Raw genomic sequence first — 14812 nt, forward strand, 5'->3', positions numbered from 1 at the left:
TATCTTCTAATTAAAATATTTATATATGTATAGACTGTTTCTTATCTTACTTGATATTGATAATACATCATCGATCATGATGCGGATAGACGTATCAAATGGTGTACTAATAATAATAGATCAACGGAATCGATAGTCAAAGACATGTAGGAAGGCTGCGATGGTGATTTAAAGAAGAAGCACTCACCATTTGGAGCATTCAAACTTTGTTGGGACTGCTTAGGCTTTCTTACGCTGCAAGGAAACGATACAATTGGAAAAGCAGCAGAGGGGAATGATGGCGACGGATGTGCAGCTGAATTGGGAATTGGTGAGACCTCACACCGAGTTGCTGCCATCGGAAGCGGCGGTATGCTTTTTAAGACTGGTGGATAAGTGCTGCTGTTCTTTTCCTTTAGATATCCCCACATACTCTTTTTTTCTTTTACCCATAAAGAAGCCTCAGACAAGGTGGTCGATTATATATATATATATACCGGTAACACTGATCCCATTCGTTCACCCTCTAAGATCTCAATGTTGATGGAAGTCTGTATTCCGATTGGCCAAACTTCTCCTTCAAGCTGGTTGCTATTTTAAGCTTGATTGACACCTACCTTAGGGTAGCACAAATTCTGCACCATATTAATTAACCTGGTCTGAGCAAAATGAGATCATGTCAAGCATGTTAACGAAGTTTGTATCCAAGGCGCATGAGGGACACCACATGCCAAAACCTGTTAGGCAAACCAGAAATTGACATCCAACCTGAGAGATAAAAGAGTTCATCCTTGATAACCAAATTAGGTGATCAAGACATGAGGAGGATAGTTTAGACAGATGAATCTTTTTGAATTTGCAGATCCATAACTGGCATTTCTCGGTATCGTACACTTGACAAGAATAAGTCTGTCCTTGCAGTCACAACATATCAATCGGTGTACTGAACACATAGATTGTCTGAATCATTTATCAAAGCTTTTCCTCAGATAAACAAGCATTTATCAGAACTTTATGAGGCAGTTTTCGAAGACTTCATAATCAATAGTGCCCATCCATCTGCCATATCTTTCTAGATTCCACTTTGCAAAGGCACAGGAAAAACTCAAAGCGAGGCAAGGATCCATCAGAAAATTTTGCAAGAATTTAACGTCCAAACTGTCCTAAACCAATTAATAAAGAGAAAAAAAAAATTGTGATCAGTTACCATCTTTTGATGGTTCACATTTGTTGGAAGGTAGAAACCAAAAACATCCTGCCTCATCCCAGATGAAAGTATTACTTGATCCTAAAATCAAAATCTTCTTTCTGTGATGTCCGTTGCAATAAGTGTGATCAGAAAGCATCATAACCTTCAGGTTTAAGCTGCACTTGGTTCCACATAACTTCTTAACAGCTAATTTCCCATGAAGCCACCGTAAAATTTTCAAGGAAAAAGAGCACCTGACCTGCCGTTGAATGTGTTTCATGTGTTTGAAGCAGTGGGTCTTTTGCGCCGTATGAAGCAGCTAAGGTGGTGGGTGGCTGGTAGGCATTTCCATCCAGAATATATGACCAGCGTGCCACATAGAACACCTTTATCACATAATACGACCATTGCGCCGCATAGACCGCATCTACCACATAATACTTATCTGACATCTGTCATCTTGAAATCTTGTCAATTCCATCAACAAAGAGGCTCGTGATCATCAACGGCTACATTCCAAATGTCTGTCTACCCTTGCATAAGAAATCATAAGCAACACACATAAGAAATTCCACCGACTCCAAAGGAATTTCTGTGTCCTCTTGCACATGTCTGTCGGCCCAATCTAATATATTCTGCGTGGCATCATCAAATGTGAAGGACACCTCACGAAGTCTTTCTCCCCACGTTAGGGCCCTCCTTGCTAGCCCTTGCTTGCAGAAATGAGAAAGGAATAGGTTAACAGTAACAACATTGGGAACAAAGGCCATCTTAAGCAATTTTCCAGTCAAAATCATAGCACGATCTCAAGTACATCACAGCAAAAACCATTCATGAAAGTGTTATAGGTAATTGTGTCTGGAACAAAACCTGTTGAGACAAGCTAATCTAGCATCTTCATGGCTCGATTCATCATACGGCTGGTGCAGAGGCTGTGGATCCGTATATTGTATATGAAAATATCTGGCTCAAAACCAGAGCCCTACAGTATGCACTTATAAAAGTACTGTAAGTTATGACATCCGGTGCTACACCATTGGTGTACATTTCCATGAATATATTGTTTTTCATTTTCATCCTACCTTGTCTACAGAATCCATCAATAATTATGTTGCCTGTGAAAATATCAGGCAAAAGGCCATTATGTATCTCTACAAAATCCAGATACCAAAGAATTATAGGTGAAATGATCAGGGACTAATCCTCACCTAGACATTTTGTAGAAAGCCTTTTGTTCTTCATCAATGGAATTAGCCCTACAAAGGCCATTGATATATGCTGAAATGCCAATCACATCCGCTTGTATCCCTTGTCTCTCCATTTCATTCCAGCAACTCAACGTCGCTATGACATCAACTACTCCAATACAGCCATCTATATAAATGATCTTGCAGTATATCTGGGTATTTTCCCTCCCTCATAGCAAACTAGATCTTCAATTTCCAATTTTCTCCCTCATGGAAAGCTCCACCTGATTTTAGGAATTTATGTAAAAAGAAATGAAAACATACAAGCTAAATCACTAGACAAAGTTAACTGGCCACCAATTGCTTGAAACTCAAATAGATGGTTTTTGTGGCTGATCCGCATTTTCTTCAAACTTTGATTGCTCTAAGAGAAATCAAAGTTATATCACTTTGAGTTTATATATAGGAAACTTTTAGCAAAACCACTAATAGACTTAGAATCTTACTTGAAAACTACAACTAAAACAGACCCTTAATTCATCCAGAGCACCAGTTACGAACAATCTTTCGATATACGCTACATCCAACATTGGAGCGATATCATAAGATTTGCCTTTAGTAGTTTCAGCTGGGGAAGAAATTTCAGATATGCTGCTCAGTAATGGTTTCACTTAACAACACAATTATTTGTTTTTTACAAAAAAAAAAACTTAACTAAGTTACTTCTGAGAGTAGACACTTTAGTGTATTGCTGGGTGGTACACTTCAGAATCATCAAGAAAGGTCAGCCTATTGTTTGCTGTTCACATGGACGCAAGTATCTGATGCGGGAGTATAAGCAAATTCAGGAGGCTTAAGTTACCAAAAAGTATTTGGCAAGTCTTCAGGGCCCATTTATATTGCGGTCCCTATATATGGTTCGTACCTTTTCAATCATGTAAAGAACACTAAAGCCACTAGTAACCTTGAGACAACTTAATTAAGTTACTTCAGAATGGCATGATACTAGATGATGTAGAACTAAGGTGATGATGCGGAACATAAAGCATGAAGAGCTTGATATATGCTCTAACAAAAATACCATTAACAGCATTTCCATGAACATAAATGAATAGGTGAATTATCAGGTCATATCAGCACCAACAACTGGTCAGTCTTGTCAGCTTAAACATCAAAAGAAGCATGATATCCACGATTGTCCATGTCATCAAAGTTTTTAGTGTGCACTCAAGACGGTGGCCAATTCAGTGACACTGATACTCGGTGGCACAATGATTATTACAAATGATATTATCATTGTCTATTTTATGCAAAAAATCATCCTAAGAAAGAGCTGGTATTCATTCAGATGTGCTACATAATACCTATAGAATGTTTCCCAAGGAAAAAGGCATTACATTTACACCACAAATAACCAAAAAAATGGCAGATGATACTTTGAGTTCTGATAGCATTTCGACAGGCTAACATCTTATGCATCTCATATGGTAACAAAAGCTTATTTAAATTAAACAAAGAAGGGAAAAATGCATAATTTTACACAAACATCGAACTGGTTCAGTATATTAGGTGCAATGACATCAAACTTCAAAAAACAGGTGCAAAGGAATTAATTAAAATTGTAACCCACATAAGACAAGTAGCAACAAATGATAGTTATCAATTTGTCATCTCAAGATTTGTTTCTTAAATTACTTATGAAAAGCTGTAATACTTCATGATGTTGAGAACATAATAACTTATACCCATTTTACAAGCTAGAACAGTAAAGAAAAATAAGCAGCTTGAAGTCATTTGGAAATGACAAAGCAATAGGTGAAATAATAAATCTATTTCTCCTTAGTTTATGAAAGAACCTGTCACAACATTAGTAATATGCAACACATGACTATAAAGGATATAGGTGTAGATGAATTTAATTTGTAATTTTTAAGGTTATAAACATACAGATACACGATAATTGCTCCCTGAAGACATTTCTTGTCATGTTCTCAAATCTTCATTGTTATCACATGGAAAGATTATCATTGGTATCTTCCACCACCCACAACAATGAGAAAGCAATTTAAGACTTCTACACGTATCAGTAATCCAGGTAGTAGAATTTGATGTAATCCTTTCTATATACTTCCACTTTTCCACACAGCCACACTTCAGAATTGTATTGCACAGCATCATACACTGCTAGAATATTCTGCATGACACCGGTGAACTCTGTAGGAACCTGATGTACCTTTTTCCCCCATAAACTGCCAGAAATATTGTCATACAATTGTAGGAGAAAGCCATGAAACTATGACAATCATCAATATTGAAGATAACATTATTAATGTAAGGCTAGCAGCTTCCAACAAGGCTGCTGAGCATGTTATATGTTAAAGAACGAGGTGCACATCAACCAGGAAATACAAATAAGCATCCGCTTAAAGTATTTGCATGTGTCTAGAGCACACGTAAGAAGATCATATCCTAAGCAAACATGTAAGGGCCCCAAGACGAGGGAGTAATGAAGCATAGAGGTGTATGAGAATTGAAAATTTTTCTAAAAAAATGGCACATGGAGAAAGAAAGTCCGATCCCAGGTAAAGCAACAGAAACGTTAGCCTTCCAGAACCAAGAAATTTTTTAACTTAGTAAAGAGAAAAAAATACTTCATGAAGACTCACACAAATGCACATTTTCAGATAATCAGATGTGTGGGGTTACTATAGCAAACCAAGACAATACAGCTAAATACAAGAAATTTAAATAAGGTCTGCCTAAATGATTTGAATACCATGGTTTTCGGTCCAACCAAGATCCAGTAGCAGACCAGATCCAGAGTGGTACAAATGCCATAGCACGTTCCAGACAGACCTTTTTTTGTGAGGTTCCACATAGGCTGCATCTACCAAAACACTATCTGGCGTCCGTCATCTTGGACGTCTTGTGATCATTGATGGTTTACATTCTAAATGTCTGCTCTTGCATAAGAAATCATAAGTAATCCGCATAAGAAATTCCAAAAATAAGCCTTTTCCTGACTCCACAGGAATTTCTGCACCCTCTTGCACATCTCTGCAGGCCCTGTCCAATATATTCTGTGTGGCATCATCAAAGGTGAAGGAGACATTACAAAGTCTTTCTCCCCACATTAGGGCCCTCTTTGCCAGCCCTTGCTTGCAGAAATGAGAAAGTAACAGGTTAACAGTAACAACATTGGGAACAAAGGCCATCTTAAGCAATTTTCCAGTCAAAATCATAGCACGGTCAAGTATGTCACAGCAAATACCATTCATGAAAGTGTTATAGGTAATTGTGTTTGGAACAAAACCTGTTGAGACAAGCTCATCTAGCATCTTCATGGCTCGATTCATCATACGGCTGGTGCTGAGGCTGTGGATCCATATATTGTATGTGAAAATATCTGGTTCAAAACCATCGGAAGACATCTTGTTGACAAATCTGACTGCATTAACCATATCAAAAGCCCTACAGTATGCATTTATGAAAGTATTGTAAGTTACGACATCTGGGGCTAAGCCGTTAGTGTACATTTCTATCAACATGTTGTTTGCCATTTTCATCCTGCCTTGTCTACATAATCCATCAATAATTATGTTGCTTGTGAAGACATCAGGGAAAAGGCCATTCTGTCTCATCTCCCTCTCAAGTTTCAATGCCTCAGCTACATTACCAACTCTACAAAATCCAGATATCAAAGAATTATAGGTGAAATTATTAGGGACTAGTCCTCTCCTAGACATTTCGTAGAAAGCCTTTTGTGCTTCATCAATGTAATTAGCCCTACAAAGGCCGTTGATGTATGCCGAAAAGCCAACCACATCTGCATGTATCCCTTGTCTCTCCATTTCATTCCAGCACCTCAAAGCGGCCGTGACATCACCTACTCTAAAACAACCATCTATATAGATTGTGAAAGCAGATACATTCACAAAAAAACCCTTCTCTGTCATCTTATTTATTAATTCCCTGGCTTCCTGCAATCTTCCCCTATTGCACAAGCCAATGATCAAGGCATTGCAAGTGGAAACCGAGGGAGAGAGGCCGAGGTCCATCATAGTCTGATACAAACAAAAAGCTTCTTCTTCAAGACCCTCCTTGCTAAAGCCTGTGATAACTGAGTTAAATCCAGCAACACTGACTGCCACGCCCTGCTCAACCGCACTCTGCAGAAGCTCTCGGGCATCATCCAACCGTCCATCCCAACAAAACCTTGAAACCAATACATCCAACATCGACCCATCAGAACACAACTCTGGTTTAAACAAATCATCAAACAAGAGCGTGACCTCATCCTCCCAATCCCTGTGGAACTTATAGAAGCCTGCAACTAATATGTTGAATGTGTAGCAATCGGGCATGAATCCTTTCTCCCTCATCTGTCGATAAACCATTTTTGCTTTATCAATCTGCCCGGCCTTTACATGCCCATCGATGAGAACATTGTAAGTAATCGTATTAGACTGGATGCCCGCTTTCTGCATATCCTCAAAAAGTTTTCTTGCTTCCTCCATCCTCCCTTCATGGCACAAGGCATCGATCAGTATACTATATGTCACAACTGTAGGAGCACATCCTGAACTGAGCATTGAATCAAACAAGTCAAAGGCGTATGAAGTCCGACGGTAAATACAATATGCCTTGAGCAAGATGTTGTAGCTACAAGCATCTGGCTCACAATGCAACCTTGGCATCACTTGTAGAAGCCCCTCACCCACACGGACGTGCCCTTTCTGGCACGACCCAAGAATCATGGCATTGAAAGTCCTGAAGCTTGGGCGGGGGCCTCTTCCGATCATATCCTTGAACAGTTTCCAAGCTTTTCTCGAATCACCCCCTCGAAATAGCAACCGTAAGAGGATCGCCAATGCCGTGAGGCTCGGAATCTCCCCCTGTTTCCTGATCCGCGCCAAGACGTCCACAGCTTCCGAAGCCATTCCAGCATCGAGGAAGCCGCGGAGGACCAAGTGGAGGGCGGGGTAGTGGGACTGGTGGCGGTCGATCCAATGAATAATCTCGGCGGCACGACCGGGTCCGATTCGCCGGAGGAGGGAGGCAAGGAGGTCCTGCGCGAGGGGCTCTAGGGCGGGGTCGCCGATGGTGGCGACGAGGTGAGCGGCGTCGCAGCAGGAGCTGACGGTGTCGGCGGAGAGATCGGGGAGGGCGGCGTCAAAGAAGGCAAGGGCAGGCTGGTGGCGGGGGAAGGAGCAGAGGAGGCGGGCGAGGGGGGCGGCGCGGAGACCGTCCAAGGCGAGGGATTTAAGGTCGTGGAGGCGGCCGGGCGCAGTCTTGAGGACGTAAGCGAGGGATAGTAGGGTTTCGCGGTAGAGGTGGCGGCGGCTCGGCGAACGAGGGAGGGTTCGGGGAGGGAGGAATTGATCGATAGGATCGAAGCCTTGGGAGGCGCAGACGGCGTAGGGAGTCGAGAAGTTGGTGGGCAGTGGGCTTGGAGGGGGGAAGGAGGGAGCGGGAGCTTGGGGCAGCGGTCGCGGAGGAGGCCGGTGGTGGGCGCGTCGGAACGCGGCAGGGAGCATTGGGCGAGGGGGGTCGGCATGGGAGCCGCGGAACTCTATTTGTTTTTGGGTCAGAATTACGTGCATGCCCTCATGTTTCTCTTCTTTAGAACCAACCCCTCGCACAATACAGTGATAGATTTCGTAGAATTCATCGGTAAAATACCTAATAAAATCATAAAAAAGTGATGACGAAGGTGTTCATCGGTCACAAAACAGAGAACGGAGACGAACAGCAAGATGTGCAAGGGAACAAAAGTGATGACGAAGGTGTTCATCGGTCACAAAACAGAGAACAGAGACGAACAGCAAGATGTGCAAGGGAACGCCTTCTCTCTCAAACCTTTGGCTTCATATCTCGGCACACTGATGCAATAGGCAGTACCAAGAACACCTCACCTGCACGTGGATCGACATCTGTTCCTCCGTTCACCGACGAACAGCTGCGTCAACCTTTGGCTTCCTGTTGGCACCGGCGACGAAGCCAACATAGAGGTCGGAGCGGGCGGTGTCACTCTTAGGTAGCACAACCCTCCTTCCACCTTCCGACATGCTTTTCACGAACGCCACCAACTGCCGCCAATTCTCGCCTTCGAACAGCTTCTTGGTCATCCTCAAGTACGTGAATGCGGTCAAACCCATGCCGTCGCCGCCCCTGCTCGTCGCCAAGACCTGCGAGTACGCCGACCCATCGTACCTCTCCAACGCGTTCTCCCCCGCAAGCTCTGCTCCCGCCGCCGCCGTCGCTTGCTTGACCTGCCGGACCAGAAGCTCCGGGGAGCAGCCGGCATCACCGGGCTGCTGCTCGTCTTTCATCTCCATGCAGGTGAAGTTGAGGATCACCCCCCTCATGGCCATCATTTTAGCTACGGGAAGGTATCCGTCTCTGTGTCGTGTGTTGTAATAGCCTGCGGTCAGCTCCGCCGCATGGGATCGAGTTCGGTAGTGCCAATGGATCCCCGCAACCTTCCCTGATAATTTAGCACCCGTGCCATGGAAGATCGCATGAGCAGCAGCGAGGACGCGGTCGCCGTGCTCTAATAGCTTGCTCGAGTACCATTCCAGGAAAAATTTGCCGTAATCGGTGTTCCATGTTCCTTCTCTTCGGAAGAAGCCGGTGTCGTCGGGGAATTGGTTGTAGTGGCCAGCGTCGTGCGGCCCGCCCTTTCCCCATTCCTCGCGGCTGACGGAAACTGCAGCTGCTTGCAGAGAAGCTTTCATATACTGCGACGAAGCAAGGATGCACCAAAAGTGAGAATCTGGCAACGCTCTAATCCAATCTATTGTGATCTAAGATCATCTTTCTACCTTGTCGTAGCACTGGAACTCGCCGATTCCAGGGAATCTCCAGGTTCCATTGTTCTCCGGGTAAGACGGATACCTCAGCTCCCCGCAGGGTCCCATCCCTACCTGAATCTCCTGAAACACAACGACGATGATTTCATTCGTTGGATTATGCTGGGTGTACGTGCCGGCAGAGCTTGATGTTATATATGGATTTCTGATGATGAAGCGATCGGTGGCTTACGACGATGACCCTGCCGAGATGGTCGCGGAATCTGTCGCGGAAGCTTCTCATGTAATCAGAGTAGACTTGGATGGGAGTTCGGCCCCTCAGCACCGGCAGCATGTCGCAGCCCAAGGAGATGTACTCTGGATTCCTCCTCCCTGATCTGTCGGCGTACACGATGCCCGGGTTCCTGCTCATTTCTTCCTGCACCCACGGTGGTAGCGGTATGCTGCCAAACCATTCATTCCACAGAGTTAGTACTGCAGTCATTTCTTCAAACACCTATCCCTCCCTCGCTATATGTACGTGCAATCATTTCTTGACATGCGCGCAAACACACACACTCTCTCTCTCTCTCTCATATATATATATATATATATATATATATATATATATATACACACACACACACATAGATACAGAGAAAGCCACCGTCAAGAACAGGAGCTCGTCTGAAAGGTGGTAAATAGAGATGATAAGGGAGACATCTAAGGAGAGAATTCAGGTAAAAGTGGTAGGAATCGAACCTGCAATTGTCTCCGACGTTGCCACCACACTGGTGGAAGGACATGACCATCTGAAGCTTGAGCCCGTTCCTCTCCACCATCTGCACCAGTTCGGCATAGGCCTCCCAGTTATAGCGCAGAGGCCCATCCTTCTCCGCCAACCCCCACCACACGTCCACCATGACGCCCTCCACTCCGGCGCTGCGCAGCGCCATGAGACTCGCGTTCAGGGCCCGCGCCCGGGTCAGCCCGCCCGCGAGCGACACCGTGTCCAGCGGCAGCATCACGTAAACCGGCACCCGGGCGGTGCCCGCACCTGGATCTCCATGAGCTGCAGGGGGGCCGTGGAGCAGCTCAGCCGCCTGCTCCGTATGTTGCAGCAGCGTTCCTCGCTCGATAACGTTCTGCCTCGAGGCCTTCAAAGTTCGGAGACGGCCTGCGGGCTTGCGGACGTCGAAAGCCAGCCTGCCGGGTAACTCGTCGGAAGCCCTGTGGGTCTTGGAATCCACAGGGGCCATAAATGAGGTCGATGAGCGTAGAGTTAGCGCCATGACAGTATCTAGTGGGGGGTGGGGGGGAAGGAGAAGGGCGAAGGGGCGTGCACATATAGAAAGAGATGAGGACTGTTCCAAGAGCGCCGATGTGGTGGGTATCTCTCAAGACGGAAAAAAGGGGGGAAAAGTGCACTTGAGTAATCATTCTCGGCACTCTTTTCTTTCGGTACGTTGCCCTTCACCATATGTTTGGATGACTCAGTCTTTGATTTGACCCTTCCCGATTGTTGTTGTTACTATAAGAACCAAAGCTTGTTTACGCCTACTGACGAGGTGTCAAATTTGACCAAGAGTACAACCCATCTGTTTCTCTTTTTCGTTACAGGGTTGTCAGCGGGGGGGATCGACCGCTCGGTTTCACAGCTTCGGTCCGTCGGAAAGCAGTCTGCTGGCCTCGAGATGATGACAAACGACGAAGGTACAGAATTCATCGCGAATTAAGTGTGTGACGATGCCGATCATGCGACAAAGGGAAGAGATGATATGTGGAACTCGCATCTTGCTATAGGATCCTGCAACGGACCAGACTGATCGAGCGTGACAAACGAGTCTACATCACCAAGAACACATGGTTCGGAGAAGAGGAGCCTTGTGGCTCTCAGCTGGTAATTGGTGATGACAACAAAGCTGACCGACGACTCCCACCAAGAGTGTGCGTGTGGAGCTAAACAAGCCTTATCTTTCTGCTTGTGGTTCATATATTTTGAGCGACACGAAAGTGCAGTAGAACCGATGAGCTGTCTCGGCTAGAGTCTGCGTAGTTTGAACGTGTGCCGGATGAACAATCAAGCCATGCAAACAGCTTCTTCCCAAACAGTGTTAAGATGGTCGATCTGAATGCACGCTATAGCTTCGGTACGAAGTAAGAGTCAGATGACCACACACACGTACAATGAGAACTTGGACTCGGAAGCAGCAGTAACGAAACCCACGTACGTGGCGATCGCGTGGGTGTTGGTTTCTCGAAAGAATTAAGGGATCCACCGTCGAGGAGTTGGTACAAACATTTCTGAAGATGGAAAATAAACCAAGTAAACACCCATGTAAGACTTGGTGACATGTAAGACCTCTAAATAAAACTTTTAACATAGAGAAAACACAAATGGGGGCGCCCCGTTTGTACTGCCTGATTAGGCTAATCAGAAGAAATCTACAAATTCAAGAAAATAAAATTAAATTTAAAACATCAATATTAAAGCGTCAGTCCACCCACATTAATCCAGGATGAGCAAGTTCTCGATTTGACATCAATCCTGTAAAGCTGGTGCCAAATTCTACTATACAAAAAAAAAAAAAAAAAAAAGAGTACAAAGGCTGATTGGCTGACACTACTAGCGTACCAAGTTATGCTGGCTAGCAGGGGCAGCGGGTACCGTGTTACGCTAGTAGGAGGGCAGGGAGAACCAACACCACGCGATCGTCACAATGCTTTTATCACGGGTTTTGTGTTACACTTAGTGTTGGCCGAAAGAAATTTCTCCAAATCACATGCCGCGTACAATTATATATATATTCTTACCTCTTGACACTGTTCAATCAGCCAACCTCCTTTACTATTTTCCCTCTCGAACTCAAAGTTTCATCCGGTGCAATTTCCAATGCTTGCGAAGACTGATGATAGTCACAGACTCTCATAGGCGTCCATTCGGACTCTTCTTTTGGCTGTCGCAATGCCATTAACTGAAGGGCCGCACTTTGGACTTGGTATATGTAACAAGACCACGGATAAGAGTCTGGAGCCATCCACACAATTTGCTCCTCGAATAGTGCCTCCTCAGCTATCCCTTCACTCACACAGTATGCGGAATTAAGCAGTGGTTCCTCGTACGCAGCCACCGCCACACATCCAACTGCAACATATCCCTCTGGTGCTCGTGGTAGCCAAATTGTCAGAGGAGCAGCATAGTCCTCAGCACAGTTCCTCCATACCTGTGTGTATATACATAAATGAGTAGCATGCCCTAATATGATGATGAACATATGCAAGAGTCATCGTCCTCATTTATCTCTACGCGGCTTCTTTTTATTTTGTTTTTGTTAAGTGTAATTTACTGGTTATTCTTCACATTCAAAATCAAAAGACCAGTCAACTAAATTTATTTCTTATCAATTCTGGATATGATAGAAGACTTACCAGGTCATAGCCCACAGGAAGTGCAAAATTCCGATCAGAGTCACGGTAGACAGCAGCAACAGTTGGTGGATGACCGCCGACGTGGGCTATGTCCCCAACGGAAGCATATCTACAACAGGATATTCATACTTCGTTATAAGGTTCATAAAATGATGTTTTGAGGCAGTTATCAAGTACCAATAATCGAGTAGAAGCCGAAGAGTTAGGACAAACAACTAAAGTTTAATCTAATGATCAGGTTTTATTCCAATCAACACCTAGAAAATGAATAAATTACCTTTATCAAAACAGTTCCACTACTGACCGAGATGCAAGAACAAATATGCTCCAAGCAAAACAAATGGATATCCGGAAAAGAAAGAGAAAAAAGAAAAAGAAAGAAGGTACATAAACGGGAGAGCAAGTGTGAATAAGAAAAACCAATGCATGAAAGAGATATCTGGCATCATTAAAGCACGTAAAAGTTGGGTACTGAGTTTGTTATTACCCATCAGGACAAAGGGGCCTCCAAATGCTACAGATTGTGCCGTCATCAACAACCTAGCAAACAAATGGGATATGAAAATATTACAGAAAATGAGACTGCAGCAAATTGTAAAACTATGTGAAAGAGAAGGTAATTTTCCTAAATAATAACCTGCTTTGGGAACAAAGTGCATCGACTTTTACTTTCTTGTTCACTGCTCCAGATCTGTCTAAAATTAACACTATGCTTTATGAATCTCCTCTCGTCAGATATTGAACTTCCTCTTGGTTTTATAAAAGGCCTGATCAGGCTACGAGACTCCCGCCCTTCTGATTCATCCCAAGCAAACTGTACACGCCGTTGGCTCGAAGGAACCTGCTCATCACAATTTGAAACAACAAAAGCATGTTATTTATCACAAAATTTAGGATAAATTTTTATTTAACCTACATGTGAACACTAACCTTTAGAACTAAAATCTTTTTATTTGTTTGGTGTGCTTTCCATGTCCTTCGAAGAGTGGAACATATAATGACTGCCTGAGGTTCTTGCTCTTCATCTTCCCCAATGTTGCACCTTATGAGTCGTGCAAAACTTTCTGACCGCCTAAAGTTTTTGAGATGAATGATCAAGTGAGAAGGTTTATCATATCCTGCCTTTGCCAATTCTATTGCAAGGAGATCATCCCAGGGAACATCCCAAAGTATCTTGCACGGTCTTTTGTCTAGTTTATCTAAAGACAAACACTGGGGTCCAAAGGGACCAAAAGCAAATAAGTAAAAGAAAAAAGAGACAGACATGAACATACAGTACCAATTCTTCCAACCTGGAGCAGCATGATGCGTTTATTTGTTATTAGAACAATCCTTTGGTATGGAACAATGTAATGGTCTACGTAGAAATCAGACCATGCATACTTTGAAGGTTCTTTGAAAAGATCAGTGCAGCCCAGGTGCCTACTAGCTTCTGCCAAATAGAGGATCATCTGCAAACAAGTATATTAATGCATATTCAAAGAACCAAATAACATTCACAATAAATGTCCACTAAACCTTCACACTAAGGACCACCATGATTTAACTCTAAAATAAACATCAGCAACTTGATGTCTACAACGAGTCATAATATTCCAACTATTTCGGATGAGCTACAGAGCTCTTTTCTTACTATTGAGCTCTACGTAAAGCAATATTACTATTTACTAGTTAAACTAAAAGCAGTCAAAAATGTTCTTAACTGTTTTTGGTAAATTTTCTTAGGCCTTCCTCATCATCTCTCGCGTCTAATAAGCACATCTACATCTACATATGTTAGTAACAACCTAAACAAATATTCCTCATAGCATTTGTCCATTGGAGATATAACTAACTGTGGATGAAAACATTTCTTATTCCCTCTATTTTCAGTAACACCTCACATCCACATCAACATTCATATTTCTGGTACATAAGCCTTTTGTACACACTTCTTAACTATCTAATAAGAGGAGATTCATAGAACATGGCTGATTTATAACTTCCTTATAAGATTTTTCTTTTGATTTAAATGACATACAAGATTCATACAAATGTCTAATGCTCTTTTCCAATTTAACCAACTCACTTTTGTTATATTTAGAATATTTTTTATCAATCTCTCCGTGTATACCCAAAACTTTTACTTTCTATAATTTTTTCTCCATCTACCCAGGATCTTGATGTCTGATGATAAATATAGTTAGCCTTTCGAATCAGTGACTAGTTGCTTCACTATTTTATTACTTCAATGAAGT

General features: G+C 43.3%; 3 protein-coding genes across 7 annotated transcripts in view; all 3 read right to left on the reverse strand.

The window, feature by feature from the left end:
- Window positions 1–1105: 1105 nt before the first annotated feature.
- Window positions 1106–7973, reverse strand: LOC135619255 (pentatricopeptide repeat-containing protein At1g62914, mitochondrial-like). 2 transcript variants are annotated; one of them, XM_065121101.1, is made up of 2 exons: window positions 5132–7973; window positions 1106–1877 (listed from the first exon to the last, which is right to left on the reverse strand). In XM_065121101.1, the coding sequence occupies exon 1, from the start codon at window positions 7956–7958 to the stop codon at window positions 5268–5270; it is 2691 nt and encodes an 896-aa protein (XP_064977173.1). In that variant the 5' UTR covers window positions 7959–7973; the 3' UTR covers window positions 1106–1877; window positions 5132–5267. The 2 variants fall into 2 exon arrangements, with proteins under 2 accessions (XP_064977173.1, XP_064977172.1); XM_065121100.1 differs by having other exon boundaries at window positions 1106–1881.
- A 73-nt stretch (window positions 7974–8046) lies between these two features.
- Window positions 8047–10478, reverse strand: LOC135619256 (beta-amylase 3, chloroplastic-like). Its single transcript, XM_065121102.1, has 4 exons — window positions 9909–10478; window positions 9400–9610; window positions 9180–9290; window positions 8047–9095 (listed from the first exon to the last, which is right to left on the reverse strand). The coding sequence occupies exons 1-4, from the start codon at window positions 10436–10438 to the stop codon at window positions 8301–8303; spliced, it is 1647 nt and encodes a 548-aa protein (XP_064977174.1). The 5' UTR covers window positions 10439–10478; the 3' UTR covers window positions 8047–8300.
- A 1120-nt stretch (window positions 10479–11598) lies between these two features.
- Window positions 11599–14812, reverse strand: part of LOC103994598 (uncharacterized) — a 103749-nt gene continuing 100535 nt past the window's right edge. For all 4 annotated transcript variants that reach the window (XM_065121098.1, XM_009414979.3, XM_065121099.1 and 1 more), the window contains 6 exons: window positions 13868–14026; window positions 13506–13787; window positions 13213–13416; window positions 13063–13115; window positions 12576–12684; window positions 11599–12370 (listed from right to left, as the gene is read on the reverse strand). In XM_065121098.1, coding sequence (XP_064977170.1) covers window positions 11978–12370; window positions 12576–12684; window positions 13063–13115; window positions 13213–13416; window positions 13506–13787; window positions 13868–14026 — 1200 coding nt within the window. In that variant the 3' untranslated portion in view covers window positions 11599–11977. The remainder of the gene's footprint in view (window positions 12371–12575; window positions 12685–13062; window positions 13116–13212; window positions 13417–13505; window positions 13788–13867; window positions 14027–14812) is intronic.

Source organism: Musa acuminata, chromosome BXJ2-8 (assembly GCF_036884655.1).
Source record: "Musa acuminata AAA Group cultivar baxijiao chromosome BXJ2-8, Cavendish_Baxijiao_AAA, whole genome shotgun sequence".
Classification (NCBI taxonomy): Eukaryota; Viridiplantae; Streptophyta; class Magnoliopsida; order Zingiberales; family Musaceae; genus Musa; species Musa acuminata.

Excerpts from the sequence above, each read along its gene's own strand:
- LOC135619255 (XM_065121101.1), bottom strand. The coding sequence starts at position 7,958 with ATGCACGTAATTCTGACCCAAAAACAAATAGAGTTCCGCGGCTCCCAT.
- LOC135619256 (XM_065121102.1), bottom strand. The coding sequence starts at position 10,438 with ATGGCGCTAACTCTACGCTCATCGACCTCATTTATGGCCCCTGTGGAT. Across the intron at positions 9,291-9,399 it reads ATCTCGGCAGGGTCATCGTC|GAGATTCAGGTAGGGATGGG; the intron begins GTAAGCCACCGA and ends GTTGTGTTTCAG. Across the intron at positions 9,096-9,179 it reads AGTTCCAGTGCTACGACAAG|TATATGAAAGCTTCTCTGCA; the intron begins GTAGAAAGATGA and ends GCTTCGTCGCAG.